Here is a 14,013-nt window from a genome sequence, read left to right on the forward strand (position 1 = left end):
AAGTAGCTGAAAATTAGCACTAGCATGCCTTTTCCCAGTTACATAAAGGAAAATGTCCCTTTGGGTTAGTGTAAGTTTCTCACTGTTAAGCATATTCTTTTATCATATAGCCCATTTTTAGTTTTTTAACTGTCATAGTGCATTATATTAAGTTTAATATCCAACATCATGTTTTTCTCTGACCATAAATTTAGTGGTATTTCTTATAAAGTAGATTCTTATAAAGAATCTCTCTTATTCCGAGAGATTTCTACTCATTGGAGAAATGTTGTATTGATTGAGTGTCTACCATTGTACACAGTAATTTCTGTCAACAGCATCTAGATAAGTACAAAAGGTTCTTCTTCCTACTAGGAGTATATATAAATACAAATTTACTTTTTATGTTACGACATCAAGCAGTTAATGGCCATTCAGAAAACTTGCCACAGGGTAACAAGTTCACTGGTGATTATCATATAAATCTTTTAGTAAAAACATCCATGCAAACTAGATAAGGAATTCAAAGACTAACAGAGTGTAAGGGTATTTCTAAGAAATTATTAAATTCTACCTATGCTCAACTTTTTACAGAGAAATCTCTAACTGAACTTCTTAAATAGAATTAAAGCTGCTAATTCCTTTTGGAGGAAGGGAATGAAATATAATTCATGCTATAAAGATATACCTATTTTTAATCAGAAGAAATTGAATTCAGCTGTGAAATAAGCCCATTTCTCATCCTTCATCAGGTACATTTATGAAAGGGACATCTTTACCTCTTTATCAAAATGTCTTGATGAACAACTTGGAAGTAACAAACTTGTTATTGAGGATGATTGAAGAATGGTAGCAGAAATTCCAGTGTTTTGAGAAAGTAGAAGCATGTCTTGTCTGATTCCATGCTTGCCTAGGTAAATTTAAGGAAGGTGAATATGCCAACAGGATGTGAAGACAATATTTTCCAGATTAATTTAGGATGAAGATTGTCTGAAAAAATCAGACATTCTGATGAAAGATGGAATTTAAGACTCATCAAACATCTCAGAAAATTAAACGGATAAAAACTTAATTCTATCTGCTAGCAGAGACAATATTTTTGTCTATGCGTTGTCTGATGATGATTTCAAGTTCAGTGGGGTTCAGTGAAATTCTGGGATGTTCTATGATTGTTTTCAAATTATATTAACTGGCATTTTTTCCTTCAGTTTAGTTTCAGATGGGTAATCTGATGTTCAAGTGATTTGAGGATTTATTTTTAAGGGCACAGGCTATCTGACAGTAATTAGATATGCACAAGTATGGTGTCACTAATTCTTCACATGCCTAACTCCATCTACATGAGAGGAAGGAAGAAAGGACAGGGAACTCTAAATCTCCACTACAGAGCAGCTGGTAGGAAATGACAGGCACTGCAAGGCCAATATCAGCCACTCCCAGACCTGGAAATCTTCTGTCATAATCTAAGACTCAGCTTCCCCCTCTGGTTAAATGTTCATGGAAGTGTTGTACATGGTAGATTTGTCTTCCTTTGATTGACCAAACTTCTATTCAAAATAAAGGCAAAGATCACCAAAATGAAAAATAAACAAGGAAAGGAAATAACACATAAGAAGGAACAACAGTAAACTTTTTCTGAGACACAACAGACCACCAGTGAGCTTCAGAGATTTTAAAAGACTTTAAGAGGCCTGCATTATTTTGTCTTTCTTACAGATGGGAGACTTAAATATTGAGACCTAAAATTGATTGCCTGCGCATGCCAAAAGCTAACCCAAGGACGAAACCATCCTGTTTCTTATCTTCAAGGCCATCCTGCCTTAAATTAGTTGCTCCAAATCTAGCCAACGAAAGTTAGGAGATGTTTTTTCTCTCTGTCTGCCTTGATCCAGAATATTTTTTATGATCAAGATGTCAAATAGTATCAATGTAGAATCCAATAAGTCTGGAGATAGGAAGGTGAGCAGCTCAAATAGCCAAGTGTCCTCTCCAATGTGTTTAAGAGCAAAACATCCTCCTAAATCCTATTTAACTATTTAGGCTAACTCACAGCTTGACTGATAGTGTTGAAAACCATTTTTTTGCTTTTTTTATTCTAGTCTGGGCAACTAATTCTACCTCTAACTTTTACTTTTTAAAAACATTTTATTTTGGCTCAATCATGTATATAAAACACATTAAAAAAGAGGATATATTGTGCAGACTGTAGAGTACTCCCTAACAGTTCATTTCCACTTCTCAGTACACAGGTCTCTGTATTGCCTTCAGGTCAGAGAAACAGAATTGTAACAGAGAATAGAAACCCCAGTTACTGAAAGACAACTAATATATGGATAACTAATGTATGGATAAACATGTAAAAATACATATTAATATCAGATAAAAGGAACAAGACTCCTAACCACTGGTTTTGGCTGGAGTAGGATTAATTTTCTTTGCAGTGGCGGGTATGGGGTTGTGTTTTGGATTTGTGCTGAACCCAGGGTTGATAACACAGAGATGCTTTTGTTATTGCTGAGCATGGCTTGCAGGGAACCAAGGCCTTTTCTGCTTTCCATGCTGCCATGCTGGTGAGGTGGCTGGGGGTGCATGGGAGGTTGGGTGGAGGCACAGCCAGGACGGGTGATCCAGATTGACCAGAGGGATATTCCAGACTGTACAACATCATGCTTAGTATATGAAGTGGGGGGAGGAAGGAAGAAGGAATGTTTGTCTTCACAAGTCATCGCTGTGTGTGATGGGACCCTGCTGTCCTGGAGATGGCTGAACACCTGCCTAATCTTGGGAAGACCTGAATTAATCCCTTGATTTGCTTTCCTTTCCCTATTAAACTGCCTTTATCTTAACCAGTTTTCTAGCTTTTTTCCTAGCTTTTACCCTTCTGACCCTCTCCCCAAACCCATTGGTAGGGAGTGGGTTAGAGGCTGCATGGAGCTTGTTTGCTGGATGGGGTGAAACCATGACATTCTGTCATGTTAAAATAATTATGAAAAGAGTATACAGTCTATTCAACACAGTAATTGCAAATTATCACTTTAAAAAACCCACTTTAAATACTGCAGATAGTTCTTACATGGTGGTATTACTTTCACAAGGAATAGAACTTTCTAGATGATGATGAGTAAATCAGCATATAAGTAAAAGCAGGTATGATGTATTTAGATATGCTGCAAATCTTGAAAATCAACTATTTAATTTACCATGGACTGAACAAATTAATTCCCTCTGTTTACTTCAGGGATTATTCCACACTTTGAGGAATTGAATAGGGTAGCTCAATGCTCAATGGCCATGTTTCTTCTCCCCCCAAAAAACCCCACCCTTTCTTTCATTTTTCCAAACATTTCCTACTAAATAATTGTGAATTGTTGCCATATTCAGACACTTCATAATGGTTGCTTGGCAAAAGGTCTGTTAACTTCCTTAGGAAACCAGTCCCCAGGGGACTTTGGTGAGGATTTGGATCACTTGTTTAGGTACAGGGTCACCAGTGTCATGCAATAGAGAGTCATGTGGACTACAGAGGTCACTAGATAGGCATTAGAAATATCTGCATCTTAGAAATAGATGCATGTATCACTACAATGACTTATATAAATATCAAATATGTCAAAATTAAAAGAAAATACATGTAATAAAGGAATACTATTTTCAGTGGAAGTTTCCTTCCTGCCTCCAGCTGGAAATTCATGTATTCTACAGAGATATTTAACTAATTGGGTCTCAAGTTTACAAGACAAAAGGGAAGTATGGATTTTCTGCCTGATTGCCAGAGGTTTTATTCAGGGCCCAAGAGAAAAATGTGTTCATGTAAGTCATGATCCTATGCATGCTTCCATGGTGTGCTGTGCCAAGACTGATGTAACAAGCCTTGGGAATCTTCACTGAAGACCCAAATGTGCTAACTGAGATCTGAGATAGCAGCCATCATCCTGACAGTCTGGCAAGCTGTCTAGAAGAATTCTCTGAATATGCTGGAAGAGTCAAAGATATTCTCTAAAGAGAGAAGGATTTCCTGATATCTTGCCCAAACCACAAAAGCTAGTTTGTACATGGGTTCCAATTTTATTTGTAGCTAACACTCACAAGGACGGACCTTGCGTAATAAAATCTACCTAGAAAAAAAATTTAATATTTTCTAGGATAACATCACCACGGTTTTTATCGGTGTCCTGTAAAAGGAATACATTTAGTGTAATCCTGTCTTTAAATTGTAGTCACATATTATCCCTGGCATTCTTATTAGGGAAGATGTCTAAGTAAATTGGTCATGAGTGTTCCTTGGGATACTTCTGTTTTCAGAAGCTGCAACTAACTTCTCTGTTTATTCAGTTTACTTGCACTGGGCACTTGTGTAAACAAAGAAAAATTAGGACAGAGGCCTGGGACATTACAGAGAATAGGATTTCTTCCTAATGAAAATATACTGTTCAATGCTGTCATACTGATGACATTACTAAAACTGATCTCCTGATCTTGGATCTTAGACACCAAATTCCTTCTCCTTCTTAACGCACAGAATCCAGAGCTACAGGAATATTATTTGATTATCTGTGTGGAAATCTTGGCCCAACAAGAGTCTTTCCTAGGACTGACCATGAAGTGTCAATGACATCACCACATTGACTTAGCAGAGAGAAGACTCCAGCCTTGTCTTATGTCTTGTTAATTCTTATGAGATTTTAATGTTAATGTTTTAATGTTAATTTAAAGATTTTTATGGGCTTTAAGAATGAAAAAAAGGACCTGTTTGGTTGAAGGTAGAAAAACAAAACAGAAAAATAATGGTCCACTTAGGGAAGCAGTTTCTACAACACTTTTCCAAGATCATACCTTATTAAGAGTTTAAATAGTAAGTACTTAAATTTTCTGTAATCCCATAGGAAATTTAAGATGATGATTTTAAAACAGCTGAAATGAGCTGGAACAGTCACTGCTATCAGCTTTCTTCAGACCAAACTTAGTACTAGTATCTTGGTTGCTTTGCAAGAAGCTGTGAAAGTAAAGCTATAACATTTTCTGTGTAAGTCTGGGATTAACACTAGTTTGTACTTAGTAATAAGCACTCAAGATTTGGTTTACAAAATCAATGTGTAATTGTTATAGCATTTTCATTTTCTTCTATTCTATTCCTTTTATATTTACTATTTAAAGTAGTAATTAATTTAAAAAATACCATGTAAGTAACTTCTAATGCATAAATATTCTAATAGTCTAAATAATAAGTATTATGGATTTCAACATGGCTATAGTTAAATACTGCTGATGTGAATGCTTCTACAAGACAGGTAAGATGGTTTGGAGGGTTTCTAGAGGATAAGCAAAATTGTAACCAGTAATTCAGTGCAGAAGAGAGACACACTCCTTTCTAACCGTTTGTGAACAAGCAATGCCACAAAGTCCACCAAGGCTGGTACTTGCAGTGTTAGTCCCAACAGAGACACCAAGGCTTGAATGAACTCAGATCTTCATCTGTGTCTGAGTAACTTTGCAGAGCTGTGGTGGTGTTCAGAGGCGCTAGGATGTTCTCATATCTGCCAACCTTGCAGGCCAAGGTATTTTATTTTCCAGTGGTGCAAATCCAGCACTAAAATATGCAAATTTCTTGACCACAGCTATAGCTTCATGTAACCCAAACTCTTTAAACTTCTAATATAAACAGTTTCCCCAGCCATATTTTTCTGCTCTTTCATAAGTGTGGGCGATTCTTGTTTTAATCTAATTTAAATTAGAGGCAGAACTAAGGGCAACAATACAGGAAAGCTGAAAGGGAGAGACAAGATTATCACTAGGAACACACAACCTACACTGAATCACCACAGAAGGGAAGCAGCATCTCAGCCTTCATTTGTTTTTCCCTAGTTTTCTTATTCTCTCAAGTGTGGTCAGTCATACTCGGCTAATTATTGCTACAAAGAATCTACAAGATGGATTCACTGTAACTGCATCAGAATATCTATACCAGATTTTATAACTTGAAACCTTAAGTAAATAACTTTCTATAAAGAAAATTAAAACAATTACTGATAAATCTGGCTTACTTTCTAGACTGTTTATCTGATTAGAGTAACATAGTTAAATGCAAAATCATTCATGGGAGAATAAAGAATGTGACTCCTACTAAAAAAAATCAGGCCTTTAAAATAGCTAAAAGCAGCTGTAAGATCTGTGTGTTATTTAGTGAAGAAGAGTCATCTTACACTGCAAATGGCACCCAACTAAACCTTGTAGGTTTGAAATTAAAACAAAAAGAAGGCTGATCTAATTTAAAAGTGAAACTATGGGTTAGGATGATCAGTTCAGTAGTAGAATACAAAACTATTGCAGACTGATTTTTTTGTGAGACTAACCCCTACTGCACTTTAAATTATGGTCATGCAGAAGTAACATTTTAAAATTTTCCATCAAGACTGGAAGCCTTTTAAATATAGTATTCAAACACAATATAGTGTTTTAACGCAAGAAGCTCTAGACAAATTGAGTTTACTAGAGAAGGCTACAGTGACTTCTCACGGCTTTAAAAAGTCTGTTAATCTAAAGCAATAGGTAGGAGCTATGCCCCTTTTATGACTCCCAATGTGCAAAATCCTTGAACTCAAAAAAGTACAGTGACGTTTTCTGATATATATCTGCAGGTCAAATAAAAAATACTAGCTGCTTGTGAAGTAGGGTTTCTGGTAACAATAACATTCCACCAGAAAAAAAAAACACCATTGGATGAACATTTTAAAATCTACATTAATGTTTGCCTGTAGCAGAAACAAGTGGTCCTTTTCTAACTGCAAGGCACCTATTGTATGTTATTGCCTGAATTGATTGTTGATATAAAATAAATCCCAAATAATCCCACAGCAATATTTAAATACTCTCAGTATAAGAGAACAGCCTAGCAACATCCAAGGCTGTATGCAATCATGCCAAGGCTTTTCAGATAGAAGAAAACATTTATTCCACTTCTACAATGTCTCCAGTCTGCTGCACTCCATTCAAGAAAGCTATTTCCACAAAGCCTAATTAAAAAAAAAAATCATTTTCTGTGACAACATTTGCATTTTTAAATAAAAATGTAGGTTGCTAAATAACTGATTTTTACCCAGAGGTAGAGAAAATCATTGGTTAAAACAAGTTGAGCTTCAGCAACTGGAATAGCTCTCTATATATGAAAGTTGTCACACTTACCTCTCATGTGTAGCAAGAAGATGGCTTTCTACAAAAAGAGTGACCTAGGAAAGAGCAATCCCTCAGCTTGGCATCTCCTAGCAGAGTTCCATGGAAGTGTGAAATCTGTTATTGAAATCCATAACTAACAGTGCCAAATCTGTTACCCAAGCAGAAGAAATGAACGGGAACCCCTGTATGTCCCTCTGGAAAATGTTTTTAACTGGCTGACTCTGAATCTTTCTCTGAAGCATCTCATTCAGGCCTCTCTTGTCCTTGTTCACCAGCCAGGACCTGCCATGCTGGGTCAGGCTGATGATCTGCCATAATAATCACCTTGACCTTCAGTCATGTGTTCATATTTAAGTTCTTTAGCTGCAAAAGCAGGTAGGATGGAAAAAAAAAAATCTTCACTGCAAGAGAGGCAATGCACAGAGTGGAGGTAGGGGACTAAAATCCTGCTTTACTACCTCTAGTAGCTGGCTCAATAAATGGTGAAATTGCTTCCCAGTGCCTCAGGACTCTCTATCACAGTCTAGTATATGTGTTGCTTTGGTAAAATTAACCTGCTCCTATATTCCTAATGATTTTTTGCATTTGCCTGAATAAATTCAGAGGCCTTGATAAAATCTTTCCTTTTTTCTCCCTGCTAAAACAAAACAGTAGTTTATTTCCTTTTCTCTGGACAATTCCTGACTACATTTTTTTCCCCTGTCTGGACACCTTTTTCATGCTTATCTCAATGAAAAGAGACATCAAGCACTTTGCCATTTCAGTCCTTGGAATGGCTGCACACCAGATTAACCACTTACAGCATCTCATAAAGATATAAGTAAATAATGAGATTTGTTTTGGCAACTCAGCAACAGCACATGATTTGTGGGAATGTAAAGTTGTATCACTGAGGGAGGCATCAAAAAACCATGAACATCTTCAACAAATGCAACAATTAAGTTTATTCCCTTATTGCAAGAATTTCTGTTCTGTTCCATTTCTGAATCTAAACAGATATTCAATTCATAGCTTTTCAGCCAAACACAGCTAGCCAGATCTTCTTGTAACTTAGACACATCTGATCTGTACTCTGTTCCATCTGTTAGCAGGCTGTAATGCTTAAGCCCTGTGAAAGGACCATTCATAACACTGCCAGCTGGACAGCAAATACATTGGGCCCAAAAGAAAAGAAGTTATGCTGGAGGTGCAGAGGTTTCCTTGCCCAGACATAGCAGGCTAAATGGGAAAAAAAAGGAAAGTAATGGAACTATGTCATGAAAGACAGGACTCGAGGAAATGGCATGAAGCTGCGTCAGGGGAGGTTTAGGTTGGGTATCAGCAAAAGGTTCTTCATCCAGAGGGTGTTTGGGCACTGGAACAGGCTCCCCAGGGAAATGGTCACAGCACCAGCCTGACAGAGCTCAATGGACAGTGTTCTCAAGCACATGACTCTACGGAATGCAGGGCCGGGAGCTGGACTCAGTGATCTTTGTGGGTCCCTTCCAACTCAGCTGATTCTATGGTGCTATGAACTAAGCAGCCAGGACAACTGCAAAACAAGAGTCTGGTATTCTTAGTATGTCTGCTTTAAAATATGCTGTTAAACGACACTGCTGCATTTTAATGACTCAGAACAATCTCCTGACATCATAATCCAAAGCTGGTCAAGACTGTATTAGTATTGAACAAATTTATTAAGCATTTAGCAATTTATTGGTTTGCATTAGTTTTAAGGATAATGCTTAATTCCACTGGGAGTCTGACAAACTTCAGAATGAAATATGTGCATATGCTCATATTAGTATTTTTTGTTGACACAGTTTATTCATATATCGGATCACATTTTTTCTTATATAAAACAAAAATTAGTCTAGTGAATTCTGAAATATATTTCACTGAACCCCATGTTGTAGATGGGAGGCCATTAGAGGACATTACACAGTCTTTTCTTCTACTGGTAATTTTATAATTTTATTACACTGTGTGTGCATAATTTAAACTATTTTAACAATACAACAATAGAATAATGCAGAGGTTTTGAGAAAATTAGTCAAATATACCAGCTTTTGATACCTTAATCTAGTTTTCAAACTAAAATTGTCCAACATGTCTAATAATCTCTCTGCCAAGATTACTGGTTTGGTACATACTATAGGCAAAAAACATGAAGCTATTTGAGGATTTGAAAGAAAATATGAGGATAAAAACCTTAGATAATATAATGATATATGCTATGGAAGAAAAATATTCTTTTACAAAACAAAGTTAATGACTATGGGAGGTCATTCCCTATAAAGACAACTTTAATCATACTGCAGCCAAATGACTCTTAGCTGTAATCAACTAAAAGAAATAACAAAGAAAAAAAAAAAAAAAAAAACCAAACAAAAAAACACCCACCTTGATTTATTTCAAATGTAACCGGGTCTTCCTCAAAATATATCAGTATCAGTGCAAGGGTTTTATTCTAAATATCTACACTTTGTGGTTTGTTAGCAAACTTCTAGGCAATTAACACTAAGTGTGGGTGATCAGCAGTATATTTCACCAGCCTACTGGAAAACATACAAATGACCTATTGCAGTTTTGCTTTTCTAGATTTGCCTTATGAAAAACTATAAACTATACAAACTATAGTGAAGTGCAATTAACTGCAACCTGAACATGATTCTTAACTTTTGTCTTTTGGAGTCCTTCTTTAACTTCCCCCATATCAACACAAGGTAACTTAGAAATGTATTAATTTCAGTGATATTGTATCACAAAATTCTTCAAATTAATTTCAAGTAAATCTGACAAAGGAACTGACCTAGTGTCCTGGAGATCCTAACACCTCACCAAAGGATGAGAGTAACTCATCATGTGTCCAGCAGTAATTCATATACCAGGATAAAAAGAATAAATGAGGTAAAGAAGATCTCTCGCACAGAAGACTCATTTTGAACTGAGATTACATGAATCTGAATATCCATTGGTGAAATGATGCAAAAAAAGAATGAATGTAGAATCATGTGCTTGGCAAGGCAAATCATGACTGGATCTATTTGGAGAGATGAGGAACGGTAAGAACAGGCTTAAATTTGTATGTATTTGTATTTAACTGTTAGGACATTCCCTTTAAAAAAAAAAGTTCAGCACTAAGGTCTAAAAAATGCATTTTGCTAAAAAATAAGTGTATTTTTAAATATCCTTCTTAAGTCTATAGCATCTTTTTCCAATCATCTAAAAGGAAACAGTGAAGAGACATTTTAATTATGTGTGTTGTAATATAACATCAACTACTGAATCTACATTACTCATTAGCCCATTGCTTACTTCTCAGAAACTGATTATGACAATACTGCTTAAGATAAGTAATATGAACCTTATCAAAGCCTACACATTGGAATTTCAGCAAATAATCTAAAGAATACATGTGCAAGAAGAAATCTTGACATTTACTTGGAAATGTGGCCCATTTTATTTTAACTGTAAAGCATTCATTATACAGTGCAAACAGTTCTTTGGTAAATTTACTGATTAAAATAACAACAATGACAACTTTGCTTTAGGTAACATTAAAAAAAGAAAATAAATATGTAAAATTTGCATCACATTACAGCAATATTCTCACAGTGGATACTGAGCAAATGGTCAGCTAGCCATTGGCCACTGTTTCAGAAATGTTAAAATCAATGCTGATTCTAAGACACTGCAATAAAACTGAACTAGTACAATGCATGACTGATTACATTTTACACTGTGGATAAAGACCTCTTTTTCCTGGTTTATAAACAGATGGATGGTGGAAAATAACTCAATATTAGACTTGTTACATTTGTTTAAGCATATCCAGACTCTTAAGCCCATTTTATATACCATATGAATAAACAGTGAACAACGAAGAAAACCTCCCACTTTGGAGGCTGGAGAAAAGGAACAATCAGATATAAGGTACTATTTTATAATATATAAAATGGAAACTCCTCCTATAAGCGGAAATCTTGAGAAGGTTTATTTAATATAAAATTGAAAAGAAAGAATGCAAGTAGTAACCAGCTGGATGTATTACTGCCTTATTTAACTGTTTGGACAGTTAAATGATATTTGGTTTAGCTCTGCAACCCTTCCTCTTTGAAGAATTTCTGCTATAGGTCAGTGGGAGCTCCATCCAAGTTGGAATTACAGGACGAGACATGTGGTTTGGACTCTCAAGAAAAGTCAACAAAACAAAGAGTATCAAAGAAATACAGGAATGACATCTTTAGGAACCATGTGATACTCAAACATGTTCGCCACACAATTTCTAGAAGTATTAACAAAGACTATTACATAAATCAAAACATTGTATATAAAATCAATTAAAATATTCTTAAAAATATAAATTGCAATTCCATGTGTACCACACACCTTTAACACAGCACTCACATGTACATTGCTTCTACCATAGTATGAAACAAAATTTCTGTAGTAAGCTTTAAAGTTACACCCAAGTTTGAATGTGTGTCATGGTAATAGTTTATCAAATTAGAAATTATTAATGTTAGTAATCAGAGAAATTATGTGCCAAAATATGATAGTGGGTTTCATATTGCTGTGCTAGGTTAGTTATTAGACAGGTATTTGTTCTACCACGCAATATTTAAGTACTCAGTCTGTTTGCATAATCTGAAATGCTTAACATATGAAGGTTTAATTTTGTGCAGATTTCTTTGATACCCCAATCACTGCCGCTTGAATTTCAACACTTAAACTCAAAAGTCAGTGAACTATGTAACCAGTTCTGGCTGTAGTGAGTCCTGGCTTAGGACTAAAGGACAGGGCAATAACCTCTAACAAATTAAGTATTCAGGGAAAGAATCAGTTCTGAATAAACAAAATAAAAACTGTAAAATGAGGTATGATAGTTGTCCTTCACTCAATCTAATTCCTGGTCAAAATCACACAGTTTGCATCCTATAAAGTACACAACTTTGAAATGCTAGTGTAGACATATACTCTATAATGTTAAACGTTTAAATGGGAGATGAAGTCCATTGCCGGACCATTTTTAACATGAATGGTAAGAATATTGAGGTAAATATATATATTCATTAGATGAAATGGGGAAAAGAAATCAAACACCTTGTCAGAAAAAGTAGTCAATCCACAATTAATCATGTTGCTTGATTTTGATTCTTCCTTTTTTCAACAGTGCCACAATATAATCAGGAACATATGTCTATTGACAACATGCACAATGAATCAGTAGGAATCTTTGTATACAAAATGGCATGTGACATCTTTTCACATTTTCAAAACAGGGCCATACAATTACATGAGCTGATCTGAGATAAAGAGAAGCATGCTTTCAAACTGACCTGGATGGGTATGTCACAAAATTTAAAATAAATGAAACAAACAAACAAAAAAAATTATAAATCAAGCAATTATAAATGTTTTGACAAAAAGGATTCTGCTAATTTTTAAGATCAAATGCTACTCTGTCATGCATGTTTCCCTAGAATGAGGAACACTGTCAATTACATCTATAATACACATTCAGTTGCTTTTGCTTTCTTCCAATTACAGTTATTTATATTTCCTTACTAATTCTAGCTTTTATTGCTTTGAAAATTTGGTTAATTTTGCTCCTTAAATTAAGGAAAGGATGTTGAAAGGTGTCAAGTAACTGTCTTTATTTCCTTGCTGGTCCAGGCCCAGCAATGATAGTGTGATTTAACAGAATTTCCATGCATTGATGTTTGCAGAAACTGGCCTGGATATGGCATTGCTCAGGCACAGTGACATCGCGTTTTCCTTTTCCTGGCATTTTACCAAATAACAGCAAAAAGTTAAGTATGAAGACAGATTGGTACTAGAAAGGGACAGTAAACTTTTAATTTTGCTAAGTACAGATAGGAAACAAAGTGTTCATATTAGAGTAAATCCTAAACCCAGTCATTTTGGATACCTAAAACTACCTGACAGTGTTCTTTTAAGTAGCACCAGTTCGAGTTTGTCTAACCTGAGAAGTATAACACTCAATTTACTTTGACCTGTTAGCTATTTTCCCTTTTGTTAGTTTTTGCATTGTGATTTACCTTCATGGGCAGAAAATAAAATTATACATTATGTTATACTGTTACAGCACCATTAGAATATTGTAAATCTTGATTTCTTGCTGTTGTTAGGACTGCAGTTACCTGTTTTTGCCATCAGCAGGCACTGATATGATTTGAGGAGTATGCACCCTAAATTCTTAAAAAGCAGACTTATGGCTTCTTTTTATTAGTATTTTGTTGTAAGCAGACTGGACAGCAATCTCCTTTACCCTTCACAGGTGCTTCGCAGTCAGCTGGCGGGCATGATTCTACAAAACAGGTAATCTGACCAACCTGTGCCAGGAGAAAAATGACAGAACAAAAACATACTTAGCTACATGCTCCAAACAAGAAATATTCTTCATGTTATTGCAGAAAATATTCTCATTCATTCTCTGTAAGAACCTGACATATGTAATGACATATGTACCATATATAATATGGTAACTCCACAGAGTTAAGGCACTCTCTGGATTACCACATTTTTTGATAAAGCATTTTTTGATATGCTTTTTCCAATGTTCAGGTGCGACCAAGGTACCAAGCACTAACTTATTTTTTTTACTACCTTTTTAACAATTTCTCTGACAGAAGAAAATGACAATGTCAGATGAGCTTTTATTGATTTTTATGCATTTGGTTGGATTTTTTCAAAAATGTCTCACTTTGCAGTTAAATTTACTCATATAACTATACATACATGAAAATAAAAATATAATAGATAACATCTGGATGGAAAGACAATGTCCAGGGCAGGGATATCTGAATAATAGAATTTTCTGCAAAAAAAACTGAGAACGATAAAAAAAAAATTGCAGGT

General features: G+C 35.3%; 1 protein-coding gene across 1 annotated transcript in view; it reads right to left on the reverse strand.

The window, feature by feature from the left end:
* Positions 1–10,567: 10,567 nt before the first annotated feature.
* The window catches only part of PXDN (peroxidasin), an 84,549-nt gene continuing 81,103 nt past the window's right edge, over positions 10,568–14,013 (reverse strand). Inside the window, exon 23 of the mRNA XM_053938807.1 lies at positions 10,568–13,487. Coding sequence (XP_053794782.1) covers positions 13,365–13,487 — 123 coding nt within the window. The 3' untranslated portion in view covers positions 10,568–13,364. The remainder of the gene's footprint in view (positions 13,488–14,013) is intronic.

Source organism: Vidua chalybeata, chromosome 3, assembly GCF_026979565.1.
Source record: "Vidua chalybeata isolate OUT-0048 chromosome 3, bVidCha1 merged haplotype, whole genome shotgun sequence".
Lineage (NCBI taxonomy): Eukaryota > Metazoa > Chordata > Aves > Passeriformes > Viduidae > Vidua > Vidua chalybeata.